Source organism: Gymnoscopelus microlampas, assembly GCF_963454915.1.
Source record: "Gymnoscopelus microlampas genome assembly, chromosome: 23".
NCBI lineage: Eukaryota > Metazoa > Chordata > Actinopteri > Myctophiformes > Myctophidae > Gymnoscopelus > Gymnoscopelus microlampas.
The window spans coordinates 21,684,804-21,707,094 of record NC_139960.1 but is presented as its reverse complement, the minus strand read 5'-3'; the positions used below and the strand labels follow the sequence as shown (position 1 = coordinate 21,707,094).

At 41.1% G+C, this 22,291-nt stretch overlaps 1 protein-coding gene across 1 annotated transcript; it reads right to left on the bottom strand.

The window, feature by feature from the left end:
* Positions 1–161: 161 nt before the first annotated feature.
* On the bottom strand, positions 162–20,672 carry LOC311039750 (cryptochrome-1-like). Its single transcript, XM_084049712.1, has 14 exons — positions 19,644–20,672; positions 8,374–8,482; positions 7,322–7,464; positions 6,046–6,230; positions 5,733–5,821; positions 4,142–4,282; positions 3,738–4,049; positions 3,372–3,523; positions 3,058–3,260; positions 2,751–2,858; positions 1,963–2,067; positions 1,718–1,801; positions 1,464–1,565; positions 162–647 (listed from the first exon to the last, which is right to left on the bottom strand). Exons 1-13 carry the CDS (start codon positions 19,799–19,801, stop codon positions 1,468–1,470), a joined length of 1,887 nt encoding a protein of 628 aa, XP_083905838.1. The 5' UTR covers positions 19,802–20,672; the 3' UTR covers positions 162–647; positions 1,464–1,467.
* Between the last annotated feature and the right edge of the window lie 1,619 nt (positions 20,673–22,291).

Genomic DNA, 22,291 nt, shown 5'->3' with positions numbered 1-22,291 from the left:
ATGCGCAAAAGTCAACTATGCAGCATTGCGAGGAAATCATCAAAACACCTGTCGATGTATAAACTGTTTTCAGAGAGAGAGAAAGAGAAAATACGATGGAGTAAGAGACAGGAGAGTCAGGTAAATAAGTACAGATGTGATAATGAGGACGTTTCTCACCATTTAGGATTTATAAATGCTTCCACTTTTATTGAAAAAATTCAAACAAGGATCCATCCACAATGATTCTTTATATAAAAAATATATCAATGGGTCTATGGCTACACAAAGAGAGAGAAACACATACAACATCAAATATGTACAAGTTGTATGTGAGCAGAAATAAGCAAATCCATTATATACACAAAGATTTTCATCCCAGCAATGTTGACCTCCCGAGCACCGTTGTGTCCTGTGATGACATTCCCAGTGCCACTATATTGCATGGATGTCAGCATTAGCTGGGTTGTCGAGTTCATGTTTTAATATACAGTCCCAAACATGACAAACCGGTGAATGTGCTCAAAGACAGGATCATGCGTCCTTCAGGCTTCATATTCACCCACATAACAAGTTGACAGCGCTGTTGTGTAACAGAGCTTAGAGTCTTAGCATCCATGAAGGCTGTATACAGTACAGTATGGCAGACACTGAGGCTTATGTCACACCTGCAAGGGAGGCAACATGAGGACATTGAGTGTTATTGATATTTAACCTGAGATTATTCAACTATTATTGAATATTATTCAACTATTTTTCTTTACGTCATACTCGGTGTGTGTGTGTGTGTGTGTGTGTGTGTGTGTGGTGGTCGGGGGTGGGGATGCCGTTAGTCATACAGTATTATGCACTTTATGCCTCTCCTGTCGCTTTTATTATATGACTATCTTTTAACTGCAATGATGAGCCTCCATAACTAAGAATTTCACCTACCTTACTTATAATGTGATGTGACAATAAAGATTGATTCTGAGTGAATGTGGTAAATTGTATACAGTTGCAATAAGTACAAATCACAGGAAAAGTTTACCTGCGACATTCTAAAAGACTTTATGTTCTACTATTATCCTTCCAAGGACCACTACACCCACTTTCAACCCTATTTTCCTATACAGTAAATGGTCCTCACCAATGCTCATTATAAAATGGTTCCATTTCTGTCTACTCGATCTGCGTCACGGCCTCAGGTGGGCTGTGGACAGTTCAGAAACCTGCCTACCAATCATCGGTGGTGATTCCAAGGTAATGGAAATTATAGCCTTTCTCTTCCTGGAAAGTTAGCACTGCTGATGTAGAATCCATCAATAACAACAAAAATGGTTTCTGAACTGTGAGCGAGTAAACGGGAATGGTGCCCTCTTAAAATGATCAGGACCGATTATATGGAGATAGGGTTGAAATGCGTCTACAATATAAAATGCAAATACAATTAGTTACAGTGCTATATAAGTAATTATGCAGGGATGTTTAAGTTTCCAACTGACCTGTTTAATGACTGCTCTGTCTCTGGAGTTTGGTACCAATACCATTCCCGGTGTCCTCGAAGTGGCGTTTGCCACTGGTCAGAGTGTTGGAGTGTCTAAGCCCTGAAGAAGAGAGGAAGAAATGTTTTTAATGCAACGTGCAATAATAATTTCCATTTCCTGAAAAGTAACATTTTGGACATGGTTTGCACCTGAGAGCGATAATATTAAATACTGATATTTTCCAGGCAATGTAGTTGTGGTTCAATACACACCTTGTTGCATAGAAGGGCCAGGAATCTGTTGCGTGCCTTGCGTGTAGCACACCATATTGTTGCTGGTGCCCGCATAGCCAGGAACTGAAAATGAATTAAATATCTTTCAGAGTTACTCTAGTAACTAGCATGGATAAAGTAAAGGTATAATGTAATCAGTAATTAAAGAGAAAAGAGAGTTTGTGCTGTATGAGAATAAAAGATGGATGGAATAGATGGCGAGTGTACAGTTGAGGGGTACCCACCCTGCTGATGAGTGCTGATGCTGGTTTGACTTTGCGGGTTGCCCTGGGAGTAGACCATAACCCCGCTTTGCCAGTCATTCTGGGTATGGACTGGCATCTGGTAACCTGGAGAAATAAAAACATCCCATCTCTAGTAATCCATATAAACAAAAATGAATTGCCATCAACTAATGATATGCTACAAAAGTTAGAAAGAGCCTAACTCTGGTCCATAGCGTTAGAAGGAGTTCTCCTGGACCTATACCAACACTATGGTACTCTCGTCTGTAGCAAAAATAAAAAATACACTTATGCTACTCACCAAAACAAAGACGGTTTTATGGAGTTGAAAGCCTACTCTACTAAGGGGGACACTCTGAGCCCCCCACATCTAAAATACACTTTTTAGCAAGAAGATATTTCACCGGAAGGAAGAATCTGGTCAATATGGAAATTCCATTGACCAGATCTGTAGATGGCACTGTGGAGTAACCAAATTTTTTTTTTCCTTCCAGTGAAATATTTTCTTTTCTGCCCAAAAAGTGTATTTTAGACCTGAGGTGGGGGACTCAGAGTGTTCCCACTTAGTAGAGTAGACTTTCAACTCCATAAAACCGTCTTTGTTTTGGTGAGTAGCAAAAGTGCATTTTTTATTTTTGCTACAGACGAGAGGCTGCGCTACCGCGGTGCGAGGGGAAAGAATCGAAAGTAACATAGCTTTAAGGAGAACTCCTTCTAACGCTATGGACCAGAGCTACAAAGAGCCCAGAAGTATGGACTCAGAGAGTGGTGGGTCGCCTGCTACCCACCAGACTGAGCGGCTCCATCTTGTGTTGCCTCAATGGATGAAAATCCCATCATGGCTGAGGATCCATCACCACAACCGTTGCCGTTAGATGGAACTGTAGCTAATAGCCCTATGGACACAGAAACAATAAATAGTACGATCAATGCAGGAAGCAAGTCAATTTGTGGTAATTCTACCATCCTCCTACAATTTCAAAGAGATGCTATCACGTCATATGATCCTGGTGTAATTATCCTGTGTTATATATAACTCTAACTGAGTTCAATTAAAGCATGATCTTGAAATTCATCCATGATTGTCTTGCTTACCAAGGCCTCTGTAGCAGGACAGCTGCTGGTAGATCTGTTTCATGCGCTCAATGTTGATGCGGCTGGACTCTGCGTGGTTTACTATAGGCTTGGGGTAGTGCACGCCGATGATGCACTTTGCCGCTTTCTGCACACTCTCCGGCGCGTTCCAAGGATCGTAAATATACTTGGCCGGAAATCCTCTCAGAATGGGCAGGTAGCGCCTGTTTGGAAGATAAAATAGCAACTAAGTGGTTTGGCAAAATCACAGCATATCAAACAGCTAAGATTCCTCCCAGGCAGTGGAATGGGGCAAAATCTAAGTTCTTACTTACCGTATGTAGTCCCCGTTGGGGTCTGTGCGTCGGCCAAATCCCACGGGGCAATAGCAGTGGAAGAACTGCTGAAAGAAGGAACTGCAGGACAGCCACATCCAACTTCCCGCATTCACACTCCAGTCTGCGTCCAGCAGCAGCTCCTCAAATACCTACACACACACACACACACACACACACACACACAGGTTTCAGAACTTTTGTAATAGGAGGTGTTCAAAGAATTTAATAATCAATCGCTGTATATCTGTAACTTCCCAAGGGGCTGGTTGGCTGTATGCCAATGAGCCAACCAATCCCTTCCTTTAACCCCACTGTCTCTCTCGCACACACACACACACACACACACACATACACACACTTTACCTTCATGCCCTCCTCCCAGCTGATCCAGAGGTCCCCCCTCGTCAGGAAGCAGGCCACGGCGTGTCTGGCCAAGTGGTGGATCCAGCCCTCCTGCCGAAGCTGGGTCATGATGGCGTCGATCCAGGGAAAGCCGGTCCGGCCCTCCGCCCACTTGGCCAGGGCCTCCGGGTTGCGGTCCCAGGGGATCTGAACGCAGATGGGGTTGTTCTCCATCTTGTCGAAGCGCGGGTTGTTGGTGGCCGCCGTGTAGAAGAACTCGCGCCACAGCAGCTGACCGTACAGGGAGAGCGGAGGAGAGCTGTTCTTTTTGACCTGGGAAGGGATTAGAGTACATTATTTAAGATTATAAGCACTCATATAAGTTTATAAGTGAACATTTACACCTACAGTATATTATGTCTTACCTTTCTGTAGAGGTCAGTAAGTTTGAAGTAGAAGAGGCGACAGGAGAGGCAGCCAAACCGTAGGTAGGGGCTGAGGCCTGTGGGACTGGCCAATAGGGAATTGGCATTCATCCTGGGACGCTCAAAGTTAGCTACCCATGCCTGACAGAGATAGAACCAAATGATCAGAAATGGCAAAATAAAAACTGGAACAAACAAATCATGAATTCAATCGAGTATTTCTTCTTAAAGCTGCACTATACAGTATGTAATCTGAGTTCCCAGAAGTTTTCGCCAGCTCTGGCGAGGAACTTCTGGGCCACAGCCCTGGTATTTGTGGGCGGGATGTACGTCACGCTCTGAATCTGAGCGGACACGCCTCTTACCGGTCTGAGAGCTGTGCAACTCGTCTAAAAAGTCCGACGAGAGGCAAACAGCAGTACACAACAATGGCGGCCGAAATTTCTCAAGGGGAAATTGCTTCCCGTCGATCCTATTTAGATGCATCACCCACTGCATGTGGATCCCGCCCCCTTTTCTTCATTGGCTGTTGATTTGAATCACAACGCAGTGGCCGCGCCCCTGCTGTCCAAGCTCCGACGCTAACCCTCCCAGACTATACAGTATGTAACTTTCCTCTTCTACCCCGGATTTGAACCCGGTTTCCTGTGGGTCCTGAAATGTTTTTACCACTGAGCTAATAGAGCCTGACTGCTTGCTCAGGGGATAAATCGAATCTTGACCATCAGGTCAAAATTCGTGTCAGATCCTGTGTCTAGGTGAGACATGACCTTTGACACGATCTAAATCTCTCAATAGAAGAGCCGGGAGACAAAATACAACCACCCCAATTGTATAAGTTATATTGTATTAACATACTCTCCCATACAGATTGGACCAAATTGGTGCCGCTTTAAGTCACGTTGATATTTCAAAAAAATATATTAAATTGCAATGTTGGTTTTAGTATACTTTCCTGAAATTTACAAGCATCATCTGTCTCCCATTTACAGTATTATGATTTCAAAGAAAAAGTCCAGCGGCCCTCAATTCAGAGAGTGCTACATTGAGACCTCAGAGAGTACACTTCTTACACCTTATGCCTAATTCATGCTCCATCAACAGCCGATCCACAGGTTCACAACGCATCACATCTGCGATGCATAGTGAGCTTGTGGATTGGCTATTTTCGTCTCACAACCAGGGTTGCCAGATCTGCTTATTATAATTTCCCCGCAAGATTTCATTTGAAAATAGCCGATCTACAAGCTCACAACGCGTCGCATCGCGACGCGTTGTGAGCTTGTAGATCTGCTATTTTCAAATAGCTGATGTATATGTTAAAGTGCTCATGTGGCCCATAGTCGCTTCTTTTGGGCTGGTTTTTCTAGACCTGGTTGCTTGTTTCTCTCACAGAATCTGGCAACACTGCTCACAACACAGTCGTTCGACAAAGTATAAATTGGACGTTGCTGTACACCAACACAAATTCCACCACTTCACGCAGACCCCAGGTGACTCTGGTTGAAATGTACTCTACAGCGTATGTCTATAATAATACACTCAGCGTGTTTGGAAATAAAGTCAATATTACAATATAATATTGATTCACCTTTCTCTCCAAATGCCTCTCCAGTCTTGTGAGGGCTTCAGTCTCTCCCCCGGGCCACACCGCAGATGGAAGACCTTCAGTGTCAAAACCTGCAGGAAATCATATCAAAAGTTATTGACTTGATTGAAGAGCACAATCTGTATTGTATGTGTGTAATGAGTAGTGTGTAGTGTATTGTGTATGAATCTTAAAACACACACCAAACAAATACCATTGAAGTTAACTAAACTAAACTCTTTAAATTGCTGCAGAGTTGATGTAAGGATGAAAAAGGAAAGCAAGTTCCTCCTTCTCCTGCGCTCTGGCCACTCACCCAGCTCTTCCAGGGAGGGGACGCCAAATTTTTCATCGTGGTCGTCCGACAGGGGCGTGGTGCATTTCCCCATGACCTCCTCTGTGATGGATTCCGTGGGCACTCCCACCGCGTCCATGCGACTGATTAGGGTCTGGAAACGCTTGTACGTGAGGGGAGACAGGCCCCCATTTAACTCTATGATCCTGCAGGGAGACAATGGCGGGGAGCATGTCGTGTAAGGAAACGGAATATTGAAACAACTAACTGACAGCATTCTGGCAGCTTAGAGGTCAAAGGCTGGAGACAGGAAGAAGCATATACACAGTTAATTGCTCAGTTAAGTCTTTGACTGCCATCGACGCGTTTTCGAGTCAATTGCTACTTAATCCATCCGTGTCATTGACTCGAAAACGCGTCGATTAGCTTTTTCATTGTTTAATCAGCGATCGCGCTGTTCTCTGTTATTTCCGTCATCAGGTTCCCTTTGCACTCACTTCCCACTCACCCGGATGCAGAATTAGCGGGTTCCGTTTCCGATTCTCGGTTTTATCTTTTATCTGATTTTTAGGCCAAAATAGGCCAAAACCAGATACCTCACACAGTATAAAAAACGTCGTCGTTGTGTTTACCAACGATCTGAAACCCGATCATAAGCTAAGCTAAGCTAAGATGGCCAGCGGGGAGGGCCGTGAAATACGACTACAGCCAACGGATATGACGTCTGCAGCCTGTTTGGGACGGGGAGAGAGAGAAGGGAGACGGAGAGAAAAAACGTAACTCTTTGAGCGCTGGTCGATCTGTCGTGTTTGTTTATAAACACAGCCAAACAAACGATTATAATGGATATAACAATTCTGTGACCGGTTGAAAAGGTTATAAAACACGAAAATCGCTCTGGCACTGGGTAAGTACATTACGAAAATACTCTAGCAGTCAAAGAGTTAAAGGAGAATTTTGCCCGACTTTTTCTCACCTTTTTTATGATGTTATGATATCCTAGGACCAGTGGTACAGTAGAAAAAATTCATAACTCCATCCTGGGTCCGCCGCTGCTAAAAAGCCGCGCCTATGGAACTTGCTCTAAATCGCGTATTTTAATAGCTTTTTGTTGGTCCGGCGGAGCAACAAAACTCGTCCTAGGATATCATAACATCATAAAAAAGGTGCCCGAAATCCTCCTTTAATGTTATTCTGAGAGTGTACAAATGGAACCAAACGGCCCTGTTTGGGTCCATTTGTACACTCTCAATAGTTAAGTTAACACTAGGGGTATGTATGAGGGATAATAACTTACTTGTCGAGGTCATAGAGCGTGTGGGAGATGCGAACCGTCACCTCCACGTTGGCCTCGCAGGCCAGCTTCTTGATCGCCGCATCTCGCTCTTTCCCGAAGGGCTCGGAGTCGTACTCATAAGACAGACGGTTGATCTTCCACTCCTGGAAAACAGTGGACAAAAATGCAACTAATCAGACAATGGAATAGTTTGGGGTTTACAGAGTAAAATCCTCAGCGCACAAATGTCCTCAGTGTCAGTGGTGGGAAAAGCACTATTTCTTTTTACTTAAGTATAAGTATCAATACTGCAATGTAGAAATACCCTGTTACAAGTAAAAGTCCGGCAATCAAACTTTACTCGAGTAAAAGAACAAAAGTATTGGTATCAAAATATACTTAAAGTACAAAAGTAAAAATACTCATTAGGCACAATGTTGCATTTCACAAGTTTTCAAATGTATAAAATGCATAAAAATCTTTTGAAAATAGCCGATCTACAAGCTCACAATAATGTGAGCTTGTAGATCGGCTATTTTCAAATGGCCGAAATGTATATAGGATTGAAGTGGTCAATGTATAATAATAATCGAAAAGTAATTAGTAACCAAACTTTTCAAATAATTGTAGTGGAGTAAAAGTACAATATTTGCCTCTGAGATGTAGTGGAGTAGAAGTAAAAGTACAGAAAATTGAAAATACTCCAGATAAGTACAAATACCTAAGTACAGTAAGTACAGTACTTAAGTAAATATACTTAGATACTTTCCACCACTGCTCAGTGTACAAATGTAACCAAATGGGTCATACCTGCAGACCAGTACATATCTCGATGCACTCTTGTGTTAACATTTATGTATTACCTTGATAGGGAAATTTGCCAAATATCAGTCCAGAACACAAGGCTTGCTCAACTCACTAATAGATTTTTTTAGCATATGGGTGCTGTAGCCCTTCATGCCAACAACCATAATAAATGTAATGCAGCAGTCCCGACTGCTGCATTAAATGTGATTAAGGTCGTTGTGTGTGTTGGCAGTTGCTCTTTTGGGCGACTGGCCAAAATATCCCACCTTGAAAAGTCGAGGAAAGACATCCGTGGGCTGGCCCCGTATCACGAAAAGACGAGAGTTGAGCTTTCGGAGGTTGGCGTCCAAATCCTCAAGACTCTGTAGAAGGAACCTGGTGGATAAGAGGGAGAGAGAAGGGAGATGGGAGGGAGCACCTCAGGTTAATACATAATTTTAGTACATGGAGTATTTCAATATAGGTTAAACGCATTGGTGTAAGTACACAATTATCCCAGGTTACATCTACCATGTGGTGAAAAGGTCACCATATCAAACACTGCTTTGCAACTGAACCCTGTTGACCTATCATCTAGATAAAGAGAAATGCCATGTGTAATCAAATGGTATGGGCTTCCACAACAAATTTTGAAGGGACATGATGTTACTAACTATAACACTTCAAGGATTAGTCTAGTCTAATCTAGTAGTACTAGTCAGTGTCTCAGTGTTGATTTTGACAGCAAATTTAGATTTCGTTTTAGTCATAGTCTTTTGAATAACATTCCATTTAGTTTTAGTCATATTTTAAGTCATCTGAAATGTTTTAGTTTTTGTCTAGTTTTAGTCGACTAAATATCATGAGATTTTAGTTGACTAAATCTACAGTTGATTTAGTCGACTGAAATGTATTTTGGCGGTGCCTTGATGGCGTCGTAATGGCTGATTTTACGCTTGGTTCTGGTTGCATGCTGAAAATAGCCGATCTACAAGCTCACGCGTTGTGAGCTTGTAGATCTGCTATTTTCAGAGCGCAACATTGATATTTGCACGTGCATGAAGATATACATACACGTGTCAATTTACATTTGAAGTCACAAAGAATACATCGTTGTGTGTGTGACTTCAAATTCAGATTAGGTTCAACATTTCAGAGAGTTTGAGTGCTCAAATCAAAATCTAGAATCTCTGAGATGTTATATATCACATATCATATACTGTAGATGTCCTTTCCTTTTTTACATAACCCTTGTATGAGTGAGGCTAGAGGAGCTAGGACAGGGCAGAATAAGGACCTGAGATACACCCAGTGACCTCTTATGTAAGTTAATGTGTGACCACTTAAACCATATTTTATACTTTGGCTATTCAAACATTTAAAAAAAAACTTAAATCATATATTATTATTTTTGACTCAGATCTTTGCTTCTGGTGGTTTCTGAAACAACATATTTGAGATGGAGGTCGGCGGCCAAATACATATCATTTTGGAGTTCCTCGTTAATGAAAAGGTTTGAGCACCACTGATTCTTCTAAAAGGTCTTAATGGGTTAAGACTTTGGGTTGCTTGACAGCAGGTGGCAGCAGAGAGCTTGGCATGGAATGTATACTGTAACAGCACGATAGTGCATCTTTAAAGTTATATTTAATGACCATAAAACCGTCAACAAATATGTATTATTAACATGAGCGCACTCTGCATATTTAAATGTCTAACTTTCATCATTTCTAAGACTACTTGGGGAGTGAAATACAGTCAGTAAAAGGCCAAATATTACATGAATATATTCATGGATACACAATTTATGAGTCAGTGTTGCCAGCTTGGAATTGCATCACACAACTAGTATCAGCCAGGCCTGTTGGCCAGCCATAGCATCACTTTTATAACACAGTCCTGACGCAGGTTGTCCAACTTCATCTCCCTGAAGGCTGTTATATACTCATAATCAGGGGGCGGCCATAGCTTAGTGGGCAGAGAGGCCATCTGGTAATCATTCAGAAAGTCTCTGATTCGCCCCCGGTCTGCCCATAGTCAGAGGATATTAAAAACATCTTGGAATAAATTCCTTGCCAAAAAAACTCTTCACCAATGTGTTTGTAAAGGTGTCTAGTAACACATCTCACAAAGACTGAAATGCAGTATCCCTAGGAGAATTTTTGACAGCTCCTGAAAGTTGGGGTACCCACCATTACCTTATGTGGGGGGAAAAAATCTAAATGTAATTCTGTTTTAAGTAGCATGTGAGGGGTCAAACTAGGGTGTTTCTATGATTCTGAATCCATTGCAAGCATTTGTTTTGCACCACAACCACTCCTTGGGCTAAAAACGGCCATAGCCATCCTTTTCCAGGTATACTTTTTGTGTAAAAAGCCCATTGAGATTGGGCCGTTTTTATGGTGGGTACCCCAACTTTCAGGAGCTGTCAAAAATTCTCCTAGGGAAACTGCATTTCAGTCTTTGTGAGATGTGTTACTAGACACCTTTACAAACACATTGGTGAAGATTTTTTTTGGTAAGGAATTTATTCCAAGATTGGAAATCTTTCTGCCAATATCCCCTGACTACTATATGTGTCAAAGTGTCCCTAACAGCTCCCCCCACTTCAAAACGTGTTCCGACACCCCTGCCACTTAACCCCTTAAGACCGGGAATGCATCTTTAGGCTATTCAAAAATAGCACATATACAAGCTCATAGCGCAGCACCGAGTGCCATGCTATGAGCTTGTATATCTGCTATTTTAGAAAAATCGTGAGAATGTGTGCAAATCTGTGAATCTGTGAATACTAACAGTTTTTTGAAAAAAACATATGTTGCTATGTCAGTGGTTTTCAAACCTTTTCATGTCAAGGACCCCCAAAATTATATGTATTTGGCCATGGACCCTCATCTGAAAATATTTAGTTCCAGGGACCCCCAGAAGCAAAGACTTGATTTACAAATGTTTACTGTAAAAATATATATATTCAAAGATTTGCAAAAAAAGTCACGATTTAAAAAAGTAGCAGATCTACAAGCTCACTCGGTGCCGCGCTATGAGCTTGTAGATCTGCTATTTTTGAATAGCCAAAGTGTAAAATAATGCTTTTTAGCTCAAATCTAAAAATGACACAGATGCGTTCCAGGTCTTAATGGATTAAGCAATATTTAATACTCCAGCTAGTTGATCAGCATTTCTTTTTTTTTCTAAGTCTTGGAAGACTTTTTATGACGTTTTTTGGGGGTTGAAGAAATGCCTATAATGACGTTTCCAAAATAGGTACAGCAGGGTTAAAAGTGATTAAAGGGTCTACACCATGAATTTTAACTTTTTCTTCATTTTTGTGTGTTTTTGGTCTCCCCCACCTCTCTTCTGTTCCAACAAATACCCGACTTCGAGCATGCAGGCTTTCATAGGCTATCTGTGGTTTTCATGTAAATTGGTCTGAAAACAGTCCGTCAGATTTGTTCCCCCACCCTACGTCACGTCTGGGAACAATTCCTCCCGTTTTTCAGTTCTAACCAAAAAAAAAAAAAAAAAAAAAAAAAAAAAATCATTTTTTTTTTTTTATAAATTTTTTCTTATTTTTTTTTTTTACTTTTTCCACACAGAACCAGGACATGACATGCATACAAACTGGCTCAATAGCGCCCCGTGCCAAACAGGACAATGTGGTATTGCAGGTGAAAGTGCTTTATAAGCCAGAGAGAAGTTAGTTGGAATGAGTATATCTGAGGCTTGATTTAGGCTCAAACCTTTTGAAAAACGTTTGAGGGACATAAACAATATGATATCAAATATTATTATTATTTTTTAAATTCATGGTGTAGCTCCTTTAAAAGATGAATACATTTAAAAGACAATTCAACACCCACACTGACTAAACAGGTCACAGCCCAACAGCCTTTGCTTGAGAACTACAAGCGCACAACTAGCTTGTAGATCTGCTATTTTCGGCTAATGTTCCCTATCACACAAAATTTTGGAGGACCCCCTGTAGTAACCCTGAGGACCCTCTAGGCCGGGGTCCCGGACACATTGAGGATCCCTGCTGTAGACTATGACATAGCTGCAGTAGTCCCACTGTCTGCCAGAAAGGCATGGCACTGGCAAGCAGTTTCCATTCTACTAATGTCAACCACTTGTACAATGCCAAGCCAGGATGCTCTGCTTTAGTCAAGTGTGACAGATGAGACGACTGACCCGGGCAAAATGTGTTATGCAGCGTTATGGGATATATGCTTTAATTAAACCTTTTGGATTAAATATAGCCAACCGGTCCAACATGTCCTTTCAGATGACGCATGCTGACCTGTTGCCATAGGTAATGCCCATTGTTCATGGGTGGGGACTTCCTGTGGAACTGGTTATCTAGTCAAGGTTGTTTTTCGGGGCATGAATGCCAGTTGCGTGCAGTCAATATGTGAAAAAGTGAGCTTCAGGTGGCAGTGAAACTGAGAATTGTTCTTTTTCCTCTACGAATGAAAATAAATAAGGTTATTTTCAGGCAGGGCAGTACATTTGTTCAGGATGTAGAGCCGGAAGGTTCCTGTTTCGATCCCCGGGCTCCTCCTGGCTTCATGTCAGTGTCCTTGAGCAAGACTTTGAGCCCTTAACTGCTCCCAACGGGCAGGTTGGTGACTTGCAGGGTTACCTAGGTCGTTGGTGTGTGAATGGGTGAATATAAAGCACGTTTTAAAAGTGCTTTGGATAAAAGCACTAGAAATACAGACAATTTCTGCCCGAGTCCAATTTTTTGTGCTACACATTATCTCCTGTTTAAGTGTTCACATAGTAACTCTAACTCCAAGTTAGTTGATTGAACGCAGTGTTACAATTATTTAACCACAACAACCCTTGATTGCAATGAATGCAAGCCATCATTTTGAAGCTGCAGACAAAACGTGGCTTCTTCGACGTCTCTGTTACTCATCCGCAACTCATCCTCATTTAGTCAGCAAAGTAATCAGTAAACCTGTCCCAGAGAATATGATAATATTATATAAACAGTTAACACATGCTTATTATTAGGTAATTACTGCATAATCGAAATAGAAATAGAGTGCAAATTGCAGACTTCCCAGCGCACAGCAGCATACAGCATCAGAATTGAGTGAAAGAAATTAGGTAAAACGTTGATTTTGAAATCAGAACAACACAGCATGGCTGATACTCGAATACAGACAGTTGGTGCAGGACAACAACTTTCCACCCCATGCCAACAGAACACAGTACACCCAGATCAGGTTACTATCTCTGGCAGCACCAGAGTAATACATTACATTTCAAATACACATCAAACACAGTAAAAAAAAATAAACTGCTGCCACTCTCATGTTAACGGATATTAATTATAGTCTAGAAATGTCACTGCACGCAGTCATTGCAGTGCATGGTGTGCTGTACAACCCAGAGTAATTGAGGGAGGATGAAGCCGATTCTACAAATGTCTTCTAAATCCCAACAGTATTCTGAAAAAAACGTATGTTTCTACAGTATATAAGTGGTGCTCAAACTTTTTCATGTCAAGGACCCCCAAAATGATATGTATTTGGCCACCGACCCCCATCTCAAAATGTGTTGTTCCAGGGACCCCCCAGAAGCAAAGAATAGAGTTAAAAATGTTCGCTTTAAACAATATATATTCAAAGATGTGCACACATTTTCACGATTTTTCAAAAATAGCAGATCTACGAGCTCGTAGCTGAGCTTGTATATCTGCTATTTTTGAATAGCCAAAGTGTAAAATAATGCTTTTTTAGCTCAAATGAAGTGACACAGATGCGTTCCAGATCTTAATGGGTTATTTACTTTTCATTGGCCAGCATCTAAGCAGCACTACAGGTGTGTGGGTTGCATCTTCTTGGACTCGGTTAACCCATTAAAACCGGGAAAGCATCCGTTTCATTTTAGATTTTTGCGTTGGCTATAAAAAAAAACAGCATATATACAAGCTCACAGTCTGCCACTGCGAGCTTGTACATCTGCTATTTTTGAATTTTTTTGTGCCGAACTACTGATTTAGAAGGCATTTGTAGAATCGGCCTCAGGTCTTAATGGGTTAAGTTATACCCAGACTATCTGACCCAAAAAGAAATAAGAGTGGTCGCGAGTATTAGGGACAGCAAGGGAACTTTGAGTACAGACAGGCTTGTCCTCTGGAGAATGACGAATGGATAAATAAATAGGCTATAATAACCATGTCTGGTTTTCAGATGTTTTTCGAAACTGTCCCCAAACATGATAACCGCTAGTTCACAAAACTACATTAAAAAATAAGCATAATTAGTGAGTTACAAACAAAACTCACTGGGGAATAGGCTACTGAGTATCATGGATGAGTTGTAGCCCCAAATCTCCCTTCACTGGAATGAACAACAGTGGGTGTTTTAAATACTGCTAGGGCCAAATAGCTCATTTACATGTACACAAATACAAATGATCAGTTCTACTGCATTGCTTGCCTGAGTTAGAGCTGTAGTGTGTGTAGCAAAAGTAGGTCACAGATGTGAGGAATGGGCGGGTTTTCTTTCTACTAACACACCGACCTACTTGGGAAATGAGAGGAGATGGTAGAGGAATAACTTCACATCATCTGCCATCGACCCCTCTCATTCACCCACCAGATCCCAGAAATCTATATGACCACTAGTATAACTTACTGCCCATTTGTTTAGTCAATGCAAATGGATAGGACTTTAAGTAGCTGTATATGGGTGCTAGTCCATGAAGCCATTTCTAATTCCAGAGGCCATAAAGTATAGCATGCTTCTTTATAAACTCAGGCATATCCATCTTGCTGATACTTACATCGTTTTGGAACTTTGCTAGGTCTTACTGTGAGCAGTGTTGTTATGTCTAAGTCACAGACAGACAATGGCTTCTATTGCAAGATTACAATAATGCTAACCAGGTTTAGGTATTCTATTCCCTTTTTGAAAGCCACCAAGTATCTAGACTCAATGCATTCAACCATTCAAGCACATTAAACAAACAACACATGAGACCAACAATTTCTTTGCTGTATGTATTGAAGCTATTTCTCCAAAATCTGCACACAGACAAACTACTGACGGCAACTGCTCCTGGGTACTAGTGTCCTAGGCTTATGATAAATGATAAACGTAGCCTATAAATGAACTGCCCGAGCCCGGTCCAAAGCCCGACAAATATGTGACTAATTCGGGTCCGCGGCCAAATACATATCATTTTGGGTGGTCCTTGACATGAAAAAGGTTGAGAACCACTGATATAGCAACATCATTTTTTTCCCCAAAAAAAACGTTAGAAGCAAAGATTTGAGTTAAAAATGTTCGCTTTAAAAGTATATATATATATTCAAAGATTTGCACACATTTTCCACAATAAAAAAAAATAGCAGATCTACAAGCTCATAGCGCGGCACTCGGTGCCGCGCTATGAGCTTGTATATCTGCTATTTTTGAATAGCCAAAGAAATATAAAAATGACACATGTGTTCCCGGTCTTAATGGGTTAAAGTCTTATCCCCCCAGTTTTAATAAACAAGATCCTAAATGGACTTAAGTGAGTGCTGGTATTCCTTTCCATGAAACTATGTCCGCCTGAACCGTGCACCCGCCGGTACACATGTACTTCGAACTATTCGCCTGATGAGTGCTTGCTTCTTTCTCTTTCATAGTCATAGATGCACCTGAACTGTACCTCAAGTTGAACCATACATTAACATACATATATATGTATTTTGAATGTAAAGCATATGCAAATGATGTGTATAAGAACTCATGTCATCCTTTGTTCGGGAAGACGTTTTTTGGCCCTCGGTGTGTCACACTTGCTGTGCGATTTACATGCGAGTGTATTATCTCCTTTGTTGCAACAAAATAATATACTCATCATTATTGTAACTCAGAACTGTGTTTTAGATTTCCATAACACTCTCTATGGACATCTTGTACAAACTAAGAATGAGACGCAGCCGTGCTAGATTATAGCACAACCACAGAGAATAAAATGAAAAGTCACAAATGGACAAGGAAAATGAAATAGAAAGAATGATTGAGGGCAGACAGACTGAGATCTGAGTCACCCCAGTCTGCCGTTACATAACTTTGTCAGCAAAACGTGGATGCCCCATAACAACAGAAGACGCTGCTGATGCCCCACTGTTCCACTGACAAGCAGGAGGCGTCACGGCAAGCCGGCAAACAGCCAGAGCAATTGAGAAAACTAAAACACAACAGATATTTTGGTCATGAACAGAAGGGATGACGGTTTCACACAGCAGAGGATGCCAGCGTACATAAATAACACAGCCAGAAAGGAAGTGCATGTTAAAAAAAATGCAAAGTTTACTGCACAATTCACTGACTCTCACTAAGTAGCCTTGTGCACTACCCACTGTCTATCATCCCTAAAGCATGATTCATACGGTGCTGGGCAGCTGGCCTGTGACGTACAACTGGAGCGTGTGCGTGTATGGTCACTGGTCATTACTGTAAGCAGGCTACAAAGAGTATTAGGATGAGCTCTCATGACCACTCTTAAAGGACAACTTTGTTTTTTTACAAGGGTTATTTTATTAGTTTGTAATGATAATAAAAAACTATTCATGTATTGCTTTCTATCGTTTTTTTAATGATTTAGTGATTTTTAACTGGGGGGCGGGGGCATTCGGTACATTGGTAAGTACTGTAGTCATGAACGCAGCCTCCGATTTCCGTGAAACTCTGTGTACGCACATCTCCACTAGGCCAAGGAAGAAATGCCACTCTACATTTTTCAAATCAGCCTCATGGTGGCGCTGTAACAGGCAGATTGACGTTTTGGCCTATTATAGGCCTGTTATACCCTTGTTGTAAAAAAAACAAAGTTGTCCTTTAAGGAAAATCTTGCCATTTGGTGATGGCAAAACCAAGACATCACAGAGTAGCCTTGATCATTTCAGCCAGGTTAAAGATCTTTGCGGCTAGAATTCACCCAAAATGCCATCGACTTTGAACACAAAACAATATTTTTTTTAATGAAAACACACTGATGATCTCTTTCCTGCATTGAGTTTATTAAAAACACAAACGTTTCGGCCGCAAGGACCTCACATCTTGAGGAAGGTCCTTGCAAACTAAATGTTACTGTGTTTTATGTTATGTCACATGTTGATGTTGACGTGTTTCAGTCACATGGACCTTCTCAAGAACATCTTGAGGAAGGTCCTTGCGCTTTAAAAAAATAAATAAACTCAATACAGGGGAAATCAGTGTGTGGAGGAATTCATGTTTTCTAATTGAATTCTGCTATCATCTCTGCAACATTAAAGATTTAAAGTTATTATATTGATCTGTGTGACAACACAAACTCACACACACACACACACACACACACACACACACACACACACACACACACACACACACACACACACACACACACACACACACACACACACACACACACACACACACACACACACACACACACACACACACACACAGCAGATATCTGTCATTACTCAATACTTACAGTATACAGGTACTGTATAAGACTGCTAACTTCAACAATAACCAAAAGTTCAGTTTCAGTTTATCTGCATTTCAAAGAGATGTTACAGGCCTGTATTATCTCCTTTCAGATTAAATGCAAGGACATAGGCCGACTTTTGACACAGCCTAGGTCATCAGTTATCAATCAGTTATCACATAAATCCCTATAAGATACACTGTGGAAGACAAAAGAACATATCTAACACTGGATTTCTTTTTTTATTGTCCTACAGATTGGTTGGAATTATCTTATTCCATTACTGTGAGGCAAAATTTTGCTTTTTGAAATATATGCCACAATTCTGACTTTTGATCTTTAGCACTTAGCTATGCAGGACTCCTGGCACCATTGCTTTCAGGTATAAAATCTCAGTCAAAAAGTTCAACCCAAGCGGGAGCATGTTAATTAATTCCTTTGGTCTGGTTTACTTAACCAGAAGGAAGAAGTCTGGAGAGTGGAGACCCAGACATTTCCATATTTGTGAATTGGGGCAGTGCTTCCAAACCTATTCATTACTCAGGATATGGAAAGATCTGTGTCTGCTGCTGTCTAATGTTGTCTATGTCTGCCGAGCGCTCCATTGTACAACGGTGTCGCTTGTGAGCTTGCAGATCTGCTATTTTTGACATGCAACTCCGCTGCAAAATGTAAGTATAAGTCACCTGCAGTGGTAACATATTTACTCTAATTCACTCAGAAATCAGAAATATCAGAAATAAGACAGTGACTTTGAAAGAAATGTACAACAATAAAGACAAAGAGATGGAGTGAGAGAGAGATACACCACAATCAATGCACAATGAGTGATCAATTATTTTAGAATGCAGGCCCAGTTTATAGGCTACTGCAGAGGTTTTCAACTGATTGTGAACCAAGGATCTCCACCCTGACTAAGAATCACATGGTGACCACTTGTCGTGTTGGGCAGGGACCACTCACCCTTCTTGAGATTCTAACTCCCTTTTCTGAGGAATTCTGACTTCTCAGTAACTGACCATTTTGCTTTTACTGTAAGCTCTGGGAATTGTGTCTGACAACTCGTGTGTTTCATACATGTGCCTCTTTCTTCACAGAGTCTGTGGACTTGTCAATGAGCTGATCCTCTCATGTTGTACATAGTGTTAGATTAAGACTGAGGATTTCTATAGCGTGCTACATTGTTTGTCTCCATGGATAAACAATAAATGATGACCAAAGCCCACTGCTGATATCAAATGGGTGGCTAGCAGGGGTTGGGTTCTCAGACCTTTTCATGTCAAGGACCCCCAAACTGTATTTGCCAGCAGACCCCCAGCAGACCCCCATCTGAACATATGTTGTTTCAGGACAGGGACCCCCCCACACAAGATTTGTGTGTGTTTCAAAAATATTCAAAATGTCTTTTTTCAGAATTGTTTGAAAATGGCAGCTCTAAAAGCTCACAATGCGCTGATCTGCCATTTTCAAATAGCTGATATATAGGGTAAAAGTGGTTAAACTGATTTAATTTGGCTGCTATTCACCAATTTTGGTCTGGGGACCCCCTGGAACCCCCTCAAGGACCCCTGGGAGGCTAGGAGGGGGGTTACCGCCCCTGCCCGGACCCCTCTTTGAGCGCCACTGGCTTCAGATGTATATCAGATTCAGTAGTTTTACTTCTACTTCACAACATCTCAGAGGCAAATATTATACTTTTACTCCACTACAATTATTTGAACACTTTAGTTACTAGTTACTTTGTAGATTTTGATTATTATTACAAAACATACGTATGTATTCAGCACTAAATACATTTCGGCCATTTGAAAACAAGCTCACAATGCGTCACTTTGTAGATCTGCTATTTTCAAAGATTTGTATGCATTTTGAACTTGAGAAATAGGACATTCTGCATGAGCACTTTCTACTTTTGGTACTAGTAGGCTCCATTTTTTTATACCAATACTTTTGTACATTTACTCGAGTACATTTTGTATTCAGGACCTTTACTTGTAACAGAGTATTTCTATACATTTCAGTATTGATACTTTTACAAAGTAAAACATGTGAGTACTTTTTCCACCCACTGCTTTACCTCCACCTGCTGATCCCAACGTTGGAAGAGCCTGCGAACCAGGGGTCGAGGATGTAGACGCAGCGGACGGTGTCCGCTCCCTGGATGGATTCCTTTAGAGAGGGGTTGTCGTGGAGCCTCAAGCCCTTCCTGAACCAGTGGATCGTGTTAACGACCATTACTCAACTGGATGAATCCTTTTGGAATGGTGCAAGAGTCCAGTTGTTTTTATTTATTTTTGTTCCGCAACGTCCGTATTATGTCCAAGAAAAAAACAAAACAAAAGGCAACTGCGCAATCTAAAGAAGAAGGGGGGGGGGGGGGATCGTATGTGTGTGTGTTTAACCTGTCCGACTGATCTAACCCTGCTCTAATAAAACCTTTTCCATAATGTCAAAGGATTGAGAAACTGGTGACAGTCCAGAACCATTTAGCCACGAGAACAGAGTGCGCTTTCCGACCGCAACACGGCGGGCTATAGGACCCCGCTTACTGACCAGTTGTTGTATAACTTGTTTTTATGAAAAAGGGTGAAAAATGCATATAAAATAAAAAATACACTACGACGATTTAGTCAATGGGACAACGAATCTATAGACGTAAACTATGCAAATATGTGTATTTTTAATTAATATTTTTCTTGAAAAGTAGCACTTTGAGATTTGGTTCAAATATAAAATGTGTCACAAATAAAATGTATTATGATTATTATTATTATTATTATTATTATTATTATTATCACGAACTGGCCTGTAATGTTGCTCCAGATGATCGCTGCTCCTCGCGGTGAAACACGGGTAATAAAGCTGGTTATGTAAAAAAGAAGAAAAAAAAACTGATTTTAAGTGAATATTTTTGGTCAATTCGTCATCTGGAATATGCTGCCGATGGATACTTTAGCTGTCCCAGGATGCCGATCTTTAGTTCTAGTTCGCGTGACTCGGTCGTCTTCAGTTGGAGTTGGAATGGTGTTTGTTTGTGTTGTATTTGTTTATATCAGGCTAGTTTTCATTTAATAAACAGTAACACTGTGCTGTTGCCCCCGCGACGCACCTACAAAGTACACAGCGCAGTGTTGCCAGATTTTGCGAGAGAAATATAAGCAACCCAGGTCTATGAAAACAAGCCCAAAAGAATTACGTCTCTGCCTCCATTTCCTGAGATTGCTACAACATTGGAGTCAGAAATGGGATCCCCCCACACACTCCCTCCAATTGGGAAGAAACACACAGACTGAAATACACAGGAATCTAACGGGGTCACTACACTACTTTAAACATCGGCTATTTGAAAATAGCAGATCTACAAGCCTAAAACGTGTCACGAAGTGTGTTGTGAGCTTGTAGATCTGCTATTTCCCCAAAAAATCTTGAAAATCTTGAAAAATGTGGAATCCTTTTTTGTAACATTTTCACAACACAAATCTTGTATGGGGGGTCCCTGGCATGAAATATTTTCAGATGGGGATTTGCAGACAAATATATGAATTTGGAGGTGCTTGATGAAAATGTTTGAGAACCACTGGTTTAAACAACATTTGGGGGGGAAAGCCCAAATAAGCAACTACTTAACTTTAGAAACAAGCCCAGAAAAACCGCATCCCGGCCGCAACTAACCAGTATTTATAAGCAACTTTACAGAAAAACAAGCCCAAAGTTGCTTATAATAATAAGCGGACATGGCAACACGGGAACAGCGTCGCAAACGAGTCCCTCCCACTAAAAGTGACGTACACTGCGCTATGGCACGCCATTGGTTCAGACAGTTGACTACGTCATGGTCCCAGTCACGTTTCTGCAGCGTGCTTCTCTTATGAGTGTGCTACGGCTACAACAACTGGAGCTGATCTGCAAGCTCACAGCGCATCGCGGAGACGCGGACGCGATACGCTGTGAGCTTGTGGATCGGCTATTTTCGGCGCGCGGCACCCGTCGTACCACACGTTTGAGCATAAAACGAAAACAAATGTCATAAATCTAGTAAATGTTATATATTATTATCGTAATTTTATTATTTATTATTATACACATAATTATATTTTATTAGGCCTATAAATAACACGTTATTACATTGGTTTCTGTAAATGGGTTCGAGAAAGAAAAAAAAATAGTGTCGCCCCAACTCCCCTCCTCTGCAACTGGTCAGCACGTGAAGTACGGCGTGATGAGCATGTCACATAGGCTACTAGGCTGCGCACTTACTAGACTCACTAGAGCAGACACACATGTGCTCTCAACCTGAGCTGTGTCCAAGTGTGTTCGTGCGTGCTGTACACAAAAATGAATATAATCATTTGTAACATTGGTTATTGGACGAAATAACCAATGTTACAAATGATTATATTATTTTTTTGTGTACAGCTGGTTGTTCCTACAAAGGAAATTAAGATCTATCCGAACAATAAATCATATGTGACCAAGGACATAAAATATGTAATAAATGAAAGGAAAATAGCCTTCATAAACAAAGACTTCGGTGCACTTAAATTGACGGAAAGAAAGCTAAAAACAAAAATGAGGCAGGCAAAATTGACACATAGACAGCATCTAGAGGATGCGTTTAAAGCCAAAAATCACAAAAAGGCGTGGGATACTATGAAATCCATGACAGGAATGTCATCCCCAACGAAACAGATAATGAACTTGGCTTTTCTAATGACCTAAATACTT

What these genes read in the sequence shown, in the direction of transcription:
- LOC311039750 (XM_084049712.1), bottom strand. Translation starts at nt 19,801, where the DNA reads ATGGTCGTTAACACGATCCACTGGTTCAGGAAGGGCTTGAGGCTCCAC. An exon ending in GCTGGGAGGAGGGCATGAAG is followed by an intron (nt 3,524 to 3,737) that starts GTAAAGTGTGTG and finishes GTGTGTGTGTAG; the next exon opens with GTATTTGAGGAGCTGCTGCT. An exon ending in CCCAACGGGGACTACATACG is followed by an intron (nt 3,261 to 3,371) that starts GTAAGTAAGAAC and finishes TCTTCCAAACAG; the next exon opens with GCGCTACCTGCCCATTCTGA.